Source organism: Hippocampus comes, unplaced genomic scaffold (genome assembly GCF_001891065.2).
Source record: "Hippocampus comes isolate QL1 unplaced genomic scaffold, H_comes_QL1_v1.1 scaffold327, whole genome shotgun sequence".
Lineage (NCBI taxonomy): Eukaryota > Metazoa > Chordata > Actinopteri > Syngnathiformes > Syngnathidae > Hippocampus > Hippocampus comes.
This window is the reverse complement of record NW_017806221.1, coordinates 1,885,255-1,899,344: the sequence shown is the minus strand read 5'-3', so window position 1 is coordinate 1,899,344 and position 14,090 is coordinate 1,885,255. Positions and strand designations below refer to the sequence as shown.

Here is a 14,090-nt window from a genome sequence, read left to right as displayed (position 1 = left end):
GAGTTTATAGGCAAAATAGCCGTCCGTCCATTATCCAAACCGCTTATGTATAATTTCTAATTTTATTTTGAGCTCCATACAAAGAATTTCAACCCAAAGGGGACCTCTCATGGGCACCCCTCCCAGCATCTTATTTACTGCTACCCCAATACTCCAAAGAAATGACAGACTCTCAAATGGCAGAAGGGTTGGTGGTTATAAAGAGGCTGGCAGTAAAAGCTTCGAGTCTGACTGCCAAGCACGTTTAAGGTCCTGAGGTTGTTGAGCCTATTGAAAACGGATGGGAAAGTTTAAACCGTTGAAACAGCATTTGATGATGGGTGTCTACGGGAGAGGGAGGGAGGAACGGCGGGAGCCAGGGATGGAGGGAGTGAGGGAATACAAGAGAGCGAAAGAGCGAGAGAGAGAGTTGAGTAAAAGAGAACTGAGACAGCTGCATTGGTTTCGAATCCACTTCCAGTTTTACAGTGGAACGGTATACGTGCTCCCTATCAAATCTGACACTGCACATTTACAAACTTCCTGGTGCGATCTCGCTAATCCCGCCCTTTGATGGTATCGTCTTTCTACTTAAGTTCACAAGCTAACATGTTGGGCACGTCACAACAGCTTCCTCCCGTGATTGCGGTCGCCTATTTTATATCCGCTGATATTAAGTGTATCAACATGAGGGAAAAAAATAACAACAAAAACACATTTGAAAAGAAAGCAAATTATGATACACCTCGTCGCAGGATGAAATGACGACAACTGTCATTTTATGCACCAGGAATCAAGCTATCAATTTCACTTATCAACTCAGATGCTATTACTTGAGTATTCAGAGCCCGATGCAAGTGGCACAAAGAAGCATACTCATAAAATGTCTGGAATTCAAATTGTAAATGATACCCACTCAAACTAAGAACTCATAAAATATGAAACCAGAGAGTGAAGCCTGTGAAATGGACATATAGAACTACACTCATCTACATAAGGAGTGGCCAAACAGATGAGCATAAAAAGTCAAAAACTCTCAACGCCACTGCAAAGCATTCTCTGCACTGCTCGCCCACACTGGAAACATCACAGTTCACCTGTTTTCTGGGCTTGGTCACGTGACATTCGCAATGCGAACCCGAGGGCACTTTGATGTCAATTTCAGCTGACAGCAGAGGGTGGTAGAATGTCAAAATGTCAGCACCCTGAGATGGATGAAAATCTTAATTCTTATCCCACAAACGCAATATTAAATAGAATACCACGTTTAGACTGGTGTGGGCACAGACAACCTATGACTTCAACTATAATTTTCGACTTTTAAACCATGTTGAAATGTTTTTTTGGGATGCAGTCAGCAGATTCTTGCAGCTCGTGATCAGAGAAGAAAAGAGAAGCCCTGAACATTAACATATGCATACTTTTTTGGTTTATTTCTGACTCAAAGCTTGTTTGTTTGATCTGCAATACAACGATGGCATTGAAAGAAAGGGAATTTGGAGTGGCATTCATTTTAAAATGTACACATGCTACGATATGATGTTCCTGCACTTTACAAGCCACGCATTTTGAAGTGCGTCCCTGAGTTCCCATGTCAGGTCTCCCAATAGGTAGGCGGCATTTTCTTTTCTTTTTTTTTTTTCTTTAACTCTCCCTGTCTTGTGTCTGGTTTATTTTTGCTGTTTCATTCATGTTACTGTAGTTCAGTTAGTTATGAATAAGCATGCGTACGCAAATGCGCATGCACGCATTAGTCAATCGCAGGAGGTTGGCTACTTTAAAAGAAGATCTTGGTTCAAAAAAGGTTGGGCACTCCTGATCTATGATGAAACCTGTGGGCGACCTCTTATGTGGAAACATGCACACATCACTTCTCAAAATAGCGGTTGTGATGTTGTTGACATCACCAACAAGTGTCCTATATCCATTATCTGATTCCATTGCAAAAGTATTTGAAAAGCTCTTTTATAGTTAACTTGTACACTGCATTATAACTGTCAATATCGTTTAACTTATCAAAATTTCAATTTGGCTTAATGTCTAAGCATCATACATCACGGCTGTACTCAAATTCACAAAAGATAAATTCTCTGCTATTTATCATGAAAATCTTACAGGGGCCACAGTTATCGATCTCACAAAAAGGTTTAATTTATTTGGTCGTGATTCACTTCGAAACAAACTTGATGCCATTGGCTTTTCTTCAACAGCAGTTGTTTGGTTCAGTGCGCATCCTCATAACAAAAACAAATGTTTATTCAAAATAAAGGGGTGCCCCAGGGATTAATATTAGGACCACTTCTCCATCTATCGATAAACTACTAGCAATATTGAGTTCGTGCTTTTGTCATTTTTTTTTAATGCGAATGGAACTGTAATATATACATCCGATCAGGATCTGCTACAAATTCAAACTGATCTTCAGTCTAAATCATGACAAAGTTGTCTATTACTCTTTTTTTTTTAATCCTATGGTATGCTTTTTGGCACCAAGCAAAAACTTAAAACCAGATCTGGCAAGTTTGTTATAACTTGGAATGATGGTACTTGTCGACATTAAATTCATCAGCTCAAGTACCTCATTCAAAAGTTAGATTCAGAAATTTTAAATGACATATTTAAAATCAATATACAGTAACCAGTATAAACTTATATGAAGACAAACTAATACCCCCAATCACAGATTGGGATGATTTCTTGTTTGTTTGTTTTTAATAAACTGCTTCTACTCTGCAGATTTATCATTGATTGTTCTTTTCTCAGAAATCACTGTCCAATTTACAATGCGCTTTTTGTTTGTCTCTGGATTTGTGTGACATTCTACAGATGGCTGTATTTTATGTACATGTACTGTACTGTATATGCTATTGGGTCTCGTCTTGTGTTCCCTCAGCTTGGCTTTTACTTAGATAATTGTTATGTATGATGGGACCTCCTTGAAACCACGATGATACATCGCAAGGGCTTTATTCTAATAAAAATGTACAACATCTGTGAGCCGCACTGAGGCAGCCGTGAAACACCTCTGATCTCAATATTCTTCTATAGATCACTCGCACCCATATATCTGCTACTACCGGGAAAACTATCTTTTGACACATTGTTTCAATTTGCAAAGGAACACACGTTATATGTATGTGTGTGTGTGTGTGTGTGTGTGTCTCTCTCTCTCTCTCTCGCTCTCTCTCTCTCTCTCGCTCTCTCTCTCTCTCTCGCTCTCTCTCTCTCTCTCGCTCTCTCTCTCTCTCTCGCTCTCTCTCTCTCTCTCGCTCTCTCTCTCTCTCTCGCTCTCTCTCTCTCTCTCGCTCTCTCTCTCTCTCTCGCTCTCTCTCTCTCTCTCGCTCTCTCTCTCTCTCTCGCTCTCTCTCTCTCTCTCGCTCTCTCTCTCTCTCTCGCTCTCTCTCTCTCTCTCGCTCTCTCTCTCTCTCTCGCTCTCTCTCTCTCTCTCGCTCTCTCTCTCTCTCTCGCTCTCTCTCTCTCTCTCGCTCTCTCTCTCTCTCTCGCTCTCTCTCTCTCTCTCGCTCTCTCTCTCTCTCTCGCTCTCTCTCTCTCTCTCGCTCTCTCTCTCTCTCTCGCTCTCTCTCTCTCTCTCGCTCTCTCTCTCTCTCTCGCTCTCTCTCTCTCTCTCGCTCTCTCTCTCTGGGTATGCATGTATGCAATACACAAAGGAGAACAACTTTTGCATTTATAAAGGCCTATGAAGATTTTGTGAGAAAATATATAGTGCCAAGCTTTTGTGTGGCTTTCTCCCGAAGCCACTTCCCTGAGGTTTAGTGGCTAAGCGAGGAGCAAAGATGAGGATGGAGAATTGAAAATGGAGGCTTGAGGTTAAAATTTAAGGGGGCTGAGGTCGGGGCCAGATGGGGCAACTGAGTTCAAGGATATAAACCAAAAAAGATGCATCTGAAACGTATATTAATGGCATCCAAACAAATATGCTCTGAACTTAACCACAATACTTGACATGAGACTGGCTTAATACATGAGTTGATTTTGATTGATGGACAGAGCCAACAGAAAGTAGATGTAAGTACACAGGTGAGCATTATGAAAAATGGCTTTGGCTTGTATACTTGTGTCAGAAGCTTTTGATGTTATTATGGGTAGAACAGCAACCCATGTTGTCTTGACAATCACAGTATGTGTGGCTTTTTTCTGTACGTATAAATTACAACCTTGTAACAAAGCAGCAGTTGTACGTATGTTTATTACTGTTCATCTGGAAGTCTTACAGCCGTTCTGGTTCTGAGGATGTGGTACGACTATACACGGACTAATAGCGTTAACTTGTGTGGTAGTTGAGGAATCTTTTCTACGGTTCACTGGTGACCCTTAGTGCCACATCACAACAGACCTGCCTGACAGCCCTGAAACCAGGAACCACGAGAATCACAACATGTTTACATCAAGTGAGGATGCAGCCTTCCGTTGTGGCGGGACAAAGGCTGTTAAAGTGTCCAACTAAGCAGATTTTCAATTTGGATCCCATTTTCTGACATATGAACCGTGTGCGTATGTGCGTGTGGGCATGTGTGTATGTCCAGGCTTTAGTCACAATTAAATCAAGCACTTACTTAAAACTCAGGCCTTTCACAGTGCCCCACCATTTTCAACAGGATCTGTGTTTTGTGATTGACCTCTCTCTACCCCCGTCTCCAACACGACCATACCCACATGCAGCACATTTACCTCATAATTATGGTGTGTTTCCCCCTTGTGTTAAGCAAAGTGGTTGAAGTAGTTATGTAGGAGTTCCAAGGTTGCTGCTGTTTAGTCCAATCAAAACAATACATAAACGCAACAACTCCACGAACCACCCCACAGTGAATTTAAGAACATCCCTGTGGGATATGAAATGACCAAGTGGTCATAATTGGCAAGTTGGGTAAAGACATCAATGTGCCCAAAACACTACTTCAGTGCTGCACTCTGAGTTTTCATTAGAGCACTCATTCATACAAGTGCTATTTATGGTGAAATTAACGGATAGAAATTGGGAATGTGCGTTAGCCTACACCAATAAAATAATGAAACCAATGCTCACATAGTAGCCATTATCCAAAATAACTCGTTAGAACTTTGATGATAGAGTAAAAACTTACACAGTCTCAGCTAAAGGATTTATTTAAGACAGACTTGTACTCGAAACATTTTATTTTCTACAGGTAAAGACCACAGCTGTTTTTACTATCTAAAACCCACCAACAGCTATTATTTCTCCCAAGTAAAACCATGAAGATAGTTCATGTCTCCAGAGTCTAGTATAATGAGTCAGAAGCACAGCTGAGCAGAACCATGCAGAGTCAGAGAGTCCCAAGTGTGTGAGCATGTAAGTGTGGCAGAGAAGTGGGTGGAGGACTTGGGCCAGATGAAGCCTTGGCAGGTGTCATCACTCAAATGTTACCGTATTTTCTCGGGCATTACTTCAAACACTGCAATGCGGGCTACCAGAGGCAGTGGTGAGTGTTGAGAAAGGAGGGACGATGAGCTCCAATGCGTTAAAGGCCTACAACAGATAAACTGCAGCCCTCTTTGTCACAATTTACAAACAACCAAAATGCCCCGTTCGGCACGTTGTATTCATCAAATCCAAGCTAGTCTTGTGAACTGCTATCCATTTGTTTAGCTGGTATTCCTCCTGGCACGGGACAAAGGCAACCGTCTTTGTGCCAGAGCATATAGAGAATTTTCTTGAGATTTCCCTGATAGATTTACTACACCTGCACCACAAGCAAAAATGAGGAGAAGATCAAATTGCTTTGTCTCATGTCTACTGTTTGATCGTCAAGTAATGAAAACTATGTAAGCACACCAAATTGCTCTTCTATTTTGCTCACACAAACTGCAGTCTTCATCTCCTAAACTCTTTGGATGTAACGCTTGAGATAGAGCACATGTGAAAGAACCAAACAGCACTAAAGGTTTACCAGAAAAAAAAAAAAATCAATACTCCCTCTTGAATGCTACTTATACAATATTAAAAATGAAAAAGATTGAAACATTGACAATTGAATGAAAATAAAACACATCCGTGTTTTGTGCTGGATGTGTTGATGAAGCATCCTTTTTTAAAAGTAAATTTATGACTTTCTAAGTGAACCTGATGTTCTCATCTGACATACGGTTCAAACATTCCTGTTACACTACTACATGGGACAGTATGCTATGATTCATTCTCACTCGAATCCTGATTCGGCATTTTTTTTTAAATGGCCAATTCAGATCTCGGCTTAAGTTGCCACCGATTTGTGCACAGCCCCACCTATGACAAAACTCCTTTCAACTCCACATTTCCTTGTATGTAGGCCATTTGATTTGATCGTACTGTGACAATTGGTCCTGGCCACTCCCAAAGAAATTTTTCGGGATTCCGCTCCTAAATTTTAAATGCAATTTTAATTAGGATGGGGAGAAGTATTTCACCATATCAGAGTCACTTTTCCAATGTCTTCACTTTAAAAAACGTATATATTTGAGCTCTCCCAAATTTTTTGTGGTAAAAAAACCATCACTGCTATCTTAAATTCAAATTCCTCGTGAAATATCACTGTCTCCACCACTTTTACACTTTTAGCCAACAGCACGCACACAGTTAGTGACTGAACATGTGAAATTAATGCCTGTTATTTAATCTGACCCTTAGAGGTAATGTTTTCACCACACAGTTGACATTAAATGTGAGGTGGTTTAGAAGAGCTTCTGGACCACTAAATTATTGGATGTGGTTTAATATACACAGTGTAGTCTGTATTACCTGTTGCCAGCTTTTCACGGCGGTGTCTAATGTGTGGATGGCATACTGACTGATCGTGGCAAACATAGGCTCCATAAAGATGTTTGCATCCCACACACTGCTTTGGGGACAACATGTGGCTGTAGCGTGGCCCTGAAACAAATCACAGGAATGTAAATCAGATCTCTTCAATGGATAGAACTTGCTACTACACTCGAATGAAACAGCTTTCTTTTCTTCTTGTGTTTTTTTTTTTTTTTTAAACGGAAATGAGGGTTGAAATACACGCCACAGAATGCAGTTGTACTCCACTGCTACAACCAGCATTTATGTTAAAAATGTTTGCATTGGCCCTCATCATATTCTGTAATTGGAGTGTGAACTACCTGTATTACACAGGGTTGCAGAACTTGCAGGTGTGTTAAGTTTCGATACTCCAGCAGCTTGCATTCAAGCTGGGTGGAAAAGTTGAATTCCTGACAACGCCTTGGGCCACTGGTCCACTGACGCAGGAAAATGTGTGGCTCCCAAGTACCAATAACCATGAACTCTTGTTTCTGAGGTATCTTTCTGTCTGGCAGGAAGGGCCGAAGCTTTTGAGATGGAACTGCGACGAGAGAGAAAATTCAAAGTTAGTCGACTAGCCTTTGAAGGCTGAGTTTGGTATGAATCTGTTTTCTGCATCCTAACCTGTTCCCAGTTGTTCTAGATGGTGGCAGAGATGAACTTGCATCTGTGCCAGCTGCAGGGACACACCCAAGGAGGGAACAAACCAAGGTGCAAAGCAGGAGTCCACACGGGTGCACGCTGCCAGGGCCATGGGCGATACCAACTGATCGCACGGTAGTTGGGATCCAGAATCACTATCTGAACTGAAGGCAATGAGGAGAAGCAGATTTGACACTTGTTCAATTCAAGATTCATGCGTAAACAGAAAGCGCAACCGAAGCCACTTAATCAATCAATCACCCAACTTTATTTGCATAGCGCGTTTCATACGTAAAATGCAGCTTAAAGTTCTTTACATGAATGCAAATCATACCCTTCCACTGCTTGTCCACAATTCTTTACCATTCTTGCTTGATGTACAGCTTCAGCTTTTCAACAGTCCTGGGTCTACTTTGTCATATTTTATGGTTTTCAACAGTCCTGGGTCTACTTTGTCATATTTTACAGGTCATAATGCACCACATATTTTCAATGGGAGACAGGTATGGACTGCAGGCAGACCAGTCCAATACCCACACTCTTTTACTATGAAGCCACGCTGTTGTAACACGTGCAGAATGTGATTTGGTAGTGTCTTGCTGAAATAAGCAGGGGCGTCCAGTTGCTTGGATGGCAGCATATGTTTCTGCATGTAAGCCTTGCCACTTACAAGCAGTGATTTCTCCAGATTCTCTGAAGCTTTTGATGATATTATGGACCGTAAATTCCTTGCAATAGTACGTTGAGGAGCATTGTCCTTAAACTGTTCGACTTTTTTTCCGAACGCAATTGTTCACAAAGAGGTGAACCTCGCTCCAATCTTTGCTTGTGATTGACTAAGCAATTCAGGGACGCTCATTTTATACCCAATTATGGCACCCACCTGTTCCCACTTAGACTGTGGAATGTTCCACACAGCTGTTTGATGAGCATTCCTCAACTTAGTCTTTTTTGCCACCTGTCCCAGCTTTTTTGGAATATGTTCCAGCCATAAAAGTCTCAATTAATTATCAAAAAAAATAAGAGAGTTTATCAGTTTGAACATTAAACATCTTGTCTTTGTAGTGTATTCAGTTAAGTATAGGTGTAACATGATTTGCATTTGATTGTATTGTTTTAATTTATGTAAAACACAATGTCCCAACGTCATTGGAATTGGGTTTGTAATTTGTATGTCGTAAGTTTTTTAAAGTACAGTTGAAATGAGTGAGTTAGCAGTGTGGAATCATTTGTGATCAAAAAAGACAAATAATTTAAACAAGGGACATCTAGAGTTTGGCGTATGATTATAATGAAAGTCAGATGTATATTTGGTTTTACACTCACAATTTTTTTTCAGTTTCTTCTCTTACATGTTTAGTTGGTCCCTCCCTTCCTGCTCATCGAGCTCTCTAAGCCACACAGAATGTGGGCTTGCCAAATTCTATTCCACTTAAAGTTCCTTAAATCTCAGGAGGAAACTGGGGAGAAAGGAAATAAGTGAATTAAGATGGGAAGAAATTGAAGAGAGAATGCATGAAGCCCATAAGAAGTCAGAAGGTGTTTGCTGACATACTGGAGAGGAGAAGCAGTGGTAGTAAGACTGGAAGACCAAACACATTCTTTTTGAGGTGTTACAAGTTGACCCAACCCTTCTAGCAACTTGTGAGCCAAACCAAAGGGAGCTTTTTACTCTTCATGCTTCCCGTGAGCTTTCCCTCGATTAGATACACTCAAGGTAAGCAGGAAGGAATCCGGATGGGGCCTGACAGGCACTTGGTGTGCTGGGAAATCTCATTAGGCCGATCTGAACGCCTTCCAAACCCACTCCCAGCTCCTGCTCACCATATGTGGTACAAGGGACCCATTGCTGACTCTTTGTGCTTAGTCGCCTGGATATGTTCACTCCCTCTACTTTCACTCACACTCATTGTGGATGTAAATGCAAACTACAGTAAACACAGCTCAAACATCAACATACGACGACTTACAGTAAGTTTGAGTAGATGTACAGGCAAGCCAGAACAATATTAATAGACACCGACAGGCCATTATACCAACAGATACTTACAACTAGACAACAACATCATCTTGCGCTCTTCTAGGAAGACTGTATAACATTTTGGAATGTATTTGTGGGAATTTCTATGAATTCATTCAGATGAGCATTTGTGAGGTCCGAGAACATCGGTGTTGGATGAGAGGGGCTGGCTCACAACTTCGATTGCAATTCATCACAAATGTGTTTGGGATGAAACTCATCCTCAGGTTTGATGGGGTTGACGTTGGGTCTGTGCCAGACAGTCAGGTTTTTCCATACCACACTTAACCTACCAACTTGCTGCGTGTTGTGGCACATTGATACTGAAGCAAAGGGCTTCTCCAAGCTTACACAAAGCGGGAGGCAGAATTTAGGAAATGCCAAGGGATTCTGTAGTTTTGCAGTTCAGGGAGATCTTAAAATTTGCACCAAGCTGCACGGTTCAGTTTAGTTCCCCATTGTACAATTGGCATTGGAAAAACACGATCCTGCTTGAGGAATGGCTTTTTCTACTGCATACCATCATGTTTTTAAATGGCTTTTTTGTTGCCTTTATACTCTGACGTCCAGCTGTCAGGCAGATTTGATAATTGTTGATTAGTCGCTGGGCAACAACAGTGCATGTTAGACCTTTTGGCTCCTTTTTACAATGGAAACACAAAACTTTTACTGAAGCAGACAATTCTGCTGGGTAGAAGAATGTGTGGTGTTCGGTGGCCTCGCCAAGCTCCTAATTGATGAGGTGGTGTGTGCACAAGGAAATACATACAACAACATTAAGATGAACATTCTTTTACCTCTGTTCATCTCCTCCCTCGCTGTTATTGTTGAGGACGATCCTCCAGACATCTGAGGCCACCAGCTCCTTCTGCTGATCAGTGAAGCTGAGACTGGGAAGCTGCAGTTGGCAGGCACGGCTCTCTGATAGGCTAAAGTCTCGATATGGAACAAAGGCATCCTGGAGCTCATCCCAGTACTCTAGGCTGCATGGTACCTGGTGCAAAAGTCACAAAATGAAATGGTATTTATTCACGAGTTTAATTTCTTCCCTAACCACGGTCGTAATACTCAAATCACTCGTACTGCAAATCATCTTTCCCCATTAAAATGAATGTGAACGCCATTAATCCGTTCCAATCTCCTCACAAAACAACAAAAAAATAATTTGTACCTATAAAGACCCTGTGAAGTTGTTTTTCTTATTTGTTTCTAAAATATTAAAAAATCTTGAAGGTCAGTGCTGACATGTGCAAAGACAGAACAATTTAGTACTGAATTGTTGAGACATGGCGGTAAATTTTTGGGGCGTGGCAAAAACGAGGCCCAGTTGGCTCACCCCCACTTAATAAGTGATGAGTGCCCTTATTTCATCTCCATCATAATAGCGAGAATAATAAGCCATCTCTAAAACAGCATGCAGTTTGCGAAGAAGTTATGCTAAAAAAATATTTTTTCCCTCAAGTCTTACGTGTTTTGTGTTCTTGGGGTTACAGTGTCTTTGTTGTGTTGGCTCTCACGTGCAGTATGCGGCGCGAGACGGTGGAGAATTGGACAGCCCAGCTGCCAGTCCGCCAGTTCATGAGCTAGCCAGCTAGCTAGTGGGAACTAGCGGCTACCTAGCGGGCTAGCTGGCTTGCGGAACAGCGGCGTGGCGGTCTAATTCTATGCAACAGAGAATCTTCAGAGAAAATTGATTGTTTGTTCGCCTAGATGGAGGCTAGCTCACTAGTTAAGGAGCTTATGGACGTCGTGGACTGGCACCAGGGTCATCTAATACATCTCCGCCTCAGTTGGTGTTGTGTCGGTGTGTGGATTATCCATTTATTAAACAGAGGGGAACACAGTATTCAAATTGTGGGTCATACTACGGGCATAATGTATGCAATGAAAGATATTTGAGCACATTACTGTAAGAATGTACTATTTGAGAGACAGGACTCGAGAAGAGAGCATTTCCAGCCTATTCAGCGTCAGCGTCACACCCACAACATCTGAGAGCTGAGGGAATTGAAAATGTTCACAATTTTCAAGCCTGATTTCATGTACATGGTATTTTTTATTTAAATACAAATTTGGCATGCTTTTTAACAACACTCTTCTCTCAGGTATGTCAACATTAAATACATGTTTTCCTCTTTACAGACTCTATTAAATAGGATTATACACACACTTTCTCATTTAATTTAATGCACATTGTGCTATTTCCCACCCTGGCCACTTGAGGGCAGTATAAGACAGACAGATGGATATAGTATAATATTTTACAAGTACATATATAGAGTACACAGACAGTCTGACCTCCTCACAAAGAATAAATTTATGACTGTGAGCACTGCGATAGTGGATGTCTAAATGTGTTGCTGCACCTTGTGTGTTCAAATATCAGTGACTTAAAAGGTCTATACAGTACACGTTTCCCATTGTGTGTTAGCAATAGCATTAAGCTAGCAGACGAAAGGCTAAGCTTTGTGTTTCTTTGAAATATACAGTACAATGAGTAATTCTCCAACGTGCATTTAGTTTGACAGTAAACTTTAACCGGAAGTGGCATTACACAGCTTGAAGCCTATTTTTTTATTTTATTTTTTTTTTACATGTTCACTATTTGCCAAAGTATTATTTATCGCGAAGTGAGTTAACTGCCACTATGCAGTGCTCGTAGCTCTAGTTTTTGCTTGCAATCAAAAAAAAAAACAAAAAAAACTCACTCTAATAAAGGTAGGTTTGTTTTTCGGAAAACTCATGAATTGGGTCACAAGTATCCTAAGGCACCACTGTGTTTCTTAAAATTTTCTTGTGTTATTTAAGTTTGAGTGGGTAATTGTAACCTCGACAATGCTAAAGCTGGTGCATTTATTTATCCCCATCCCAATGGATTTCAGGACAGCATAGGTGTCAAACTCAAGGCCTGGGGGCCAGATCTGGCCTGCCACATCATTTTATGTGGCCCGCAAAAGCAGATCAAACATGTCAACTTCCATGTTGTTTTCTAAAATGTCTATCAAAATTTTAATTGTCATGTGTAATAAATAAGAGAGATAGTCTTAGCATTTTCTGGTTACAAAACCTCTCGTGATAGTAACTTAAACAAGAGTTGAATCAACAACTCTTTTTACATGGTTTCAGTCATAACGGCCCTCCAAGGGAAACGGTAACTAAAATGTGGCCTGCGACAAAACTTAGTTTGACATCCCTGCAGTACAGCATTCCAAATGTTTCTGTCCATTGATTGGCTGACAGAGAACTACCAAATTTGTGGTACAATAACACCCACAAAAACAACATAAATATACAGTGCACTACTACAGAGTAGTAGTATTCACACATGCCTATTTTTTAAGTTATAGAATCACTATGCTATGCTAGGTTAACACTATTTACATACCCAATTCCCCCTACATTTGCCATTTTAAACTGTGGCAATCCAAACGGAACTGTACTGCATGGGGTAAAGACATATTTAGCTGCCTTGCTCAAAGGCACCTCTGAAATGTGTAAGGGAAGTTCCCTATATTCTAAAGCACTTGGACTCCAATGCCCCAGTATTTACTTATTTTACCCCAAATGAATCTGCACCCCTGTTCAGAATACTACACCGTTTCAATTTGTGGTTCAAAACCCTACAAACCCACCAATACAACCATGACTGACAAAAAAAAAAAAAAAAGCATAATTGCAATGATTTGCTATTGCACAAAAAATACATTTTAGTGTATCCCTGTACAGATTAAGCTTCTTTTGCTGTCGACCAAACACAAAACATTTGGTATATATTAAGATTCTATGATGTATGGTAATTGGTACAGCACTGTTCTTTTCAGTGACCTAAAAAACAAGTTCACTTCTCACCAAGTCAAAAAACGCTGACATATTTTTTTACCTCAAAACACCAATAAAGCATGAGATGACAAGTCACATCCATAAAAAAACTGCATGACGGCAGCATAACCTAACTGTGGGCTACAAGGCATCCATTTGCTTTTAGGTCCTTGTGCTGTGTTTCACACAGAAGGACAATCAGGTTATGTGAGCATGTTGACAGTTCGATGGCTGCAGGACTTTATTCATTTCTGCTCCAGCGAGCCAACATTAGCATGCATGTGGTGGGTGGGGTGCTCCTGTGTGAACGAAGCCGAGTTCTCAGGTTTCACTGACCACCTGCAGAACCCTGCTACTGATGGATCAGTAGTGGCAGGGAGCTCTCAGCAGCCCACCTGATAAATGCCAGACACCAAGGCATGAAGGTGTATGTGGAGTGCATTGGTCTGTGTAAATCAAATTGTTTACTAAAACTATGGTGCTCCCACGACAATTTCGAACTGTCAAGAGGGCCAGTGTACACATGTGTGGTGTGAACCCCCTTAAATTTGTATGCGGGGGTCTGAACCTTGATCAGATGAGGTAACCGTAGTTTACATTGTGTTAGAAATGCCACATAGGGCTTCCTGGAATCAACTTGTCATAATTGCAGCCGACAGAGTTGTGCACCCGCAACCTTAGCACTTGCCACTGGAGCAGAAACTTACTAAGTCTCCAAAGAGAATTCCCAGAACTGATTTTTTTCAACAAGGCGATACTGTGGCCTTCAAATTTTTAGCTGTAAATATTTAGTGCATTGTAAAATGGAACCAGAATCTATACACAATGCAA

General features: G+C 41.0%; 1 protein-coding gene across 1 annotated transcript in view; it reads right to left on the bottom strand.

Moving 5' to 3' along the window:
- The window catches only part of vps13b (vacuolar protein sorting 13 homolog B), a 343,085-nt gene that overhangs the window by 49,812 nt on the left and 279,183 nt on the right, over positions 1-14,090 (bottom strand). Inside the window, exons 41-44 of the mRNA XM_019856211.1 lie at positions 10,238-10,434; positions 7,403-7,584; positions 7,099-7,319; positions 6,734-6,865 (exon numbers count right to left, since the gene is read on the bottom strand). Of these exons, the coding sequence (XP_019711770.1) occupies positions 6,734-6,865; positions 7,099-7,319; positions 7,403-7,584; positions 10,238-10,434 (732 nt within the window). The remainder of the gene's footprint in view (positions 1-6,733; positions 6,866-7,098; positions 7,320-7,402; positions 7,585-10,237; positions 10,435-14,090) is intronic.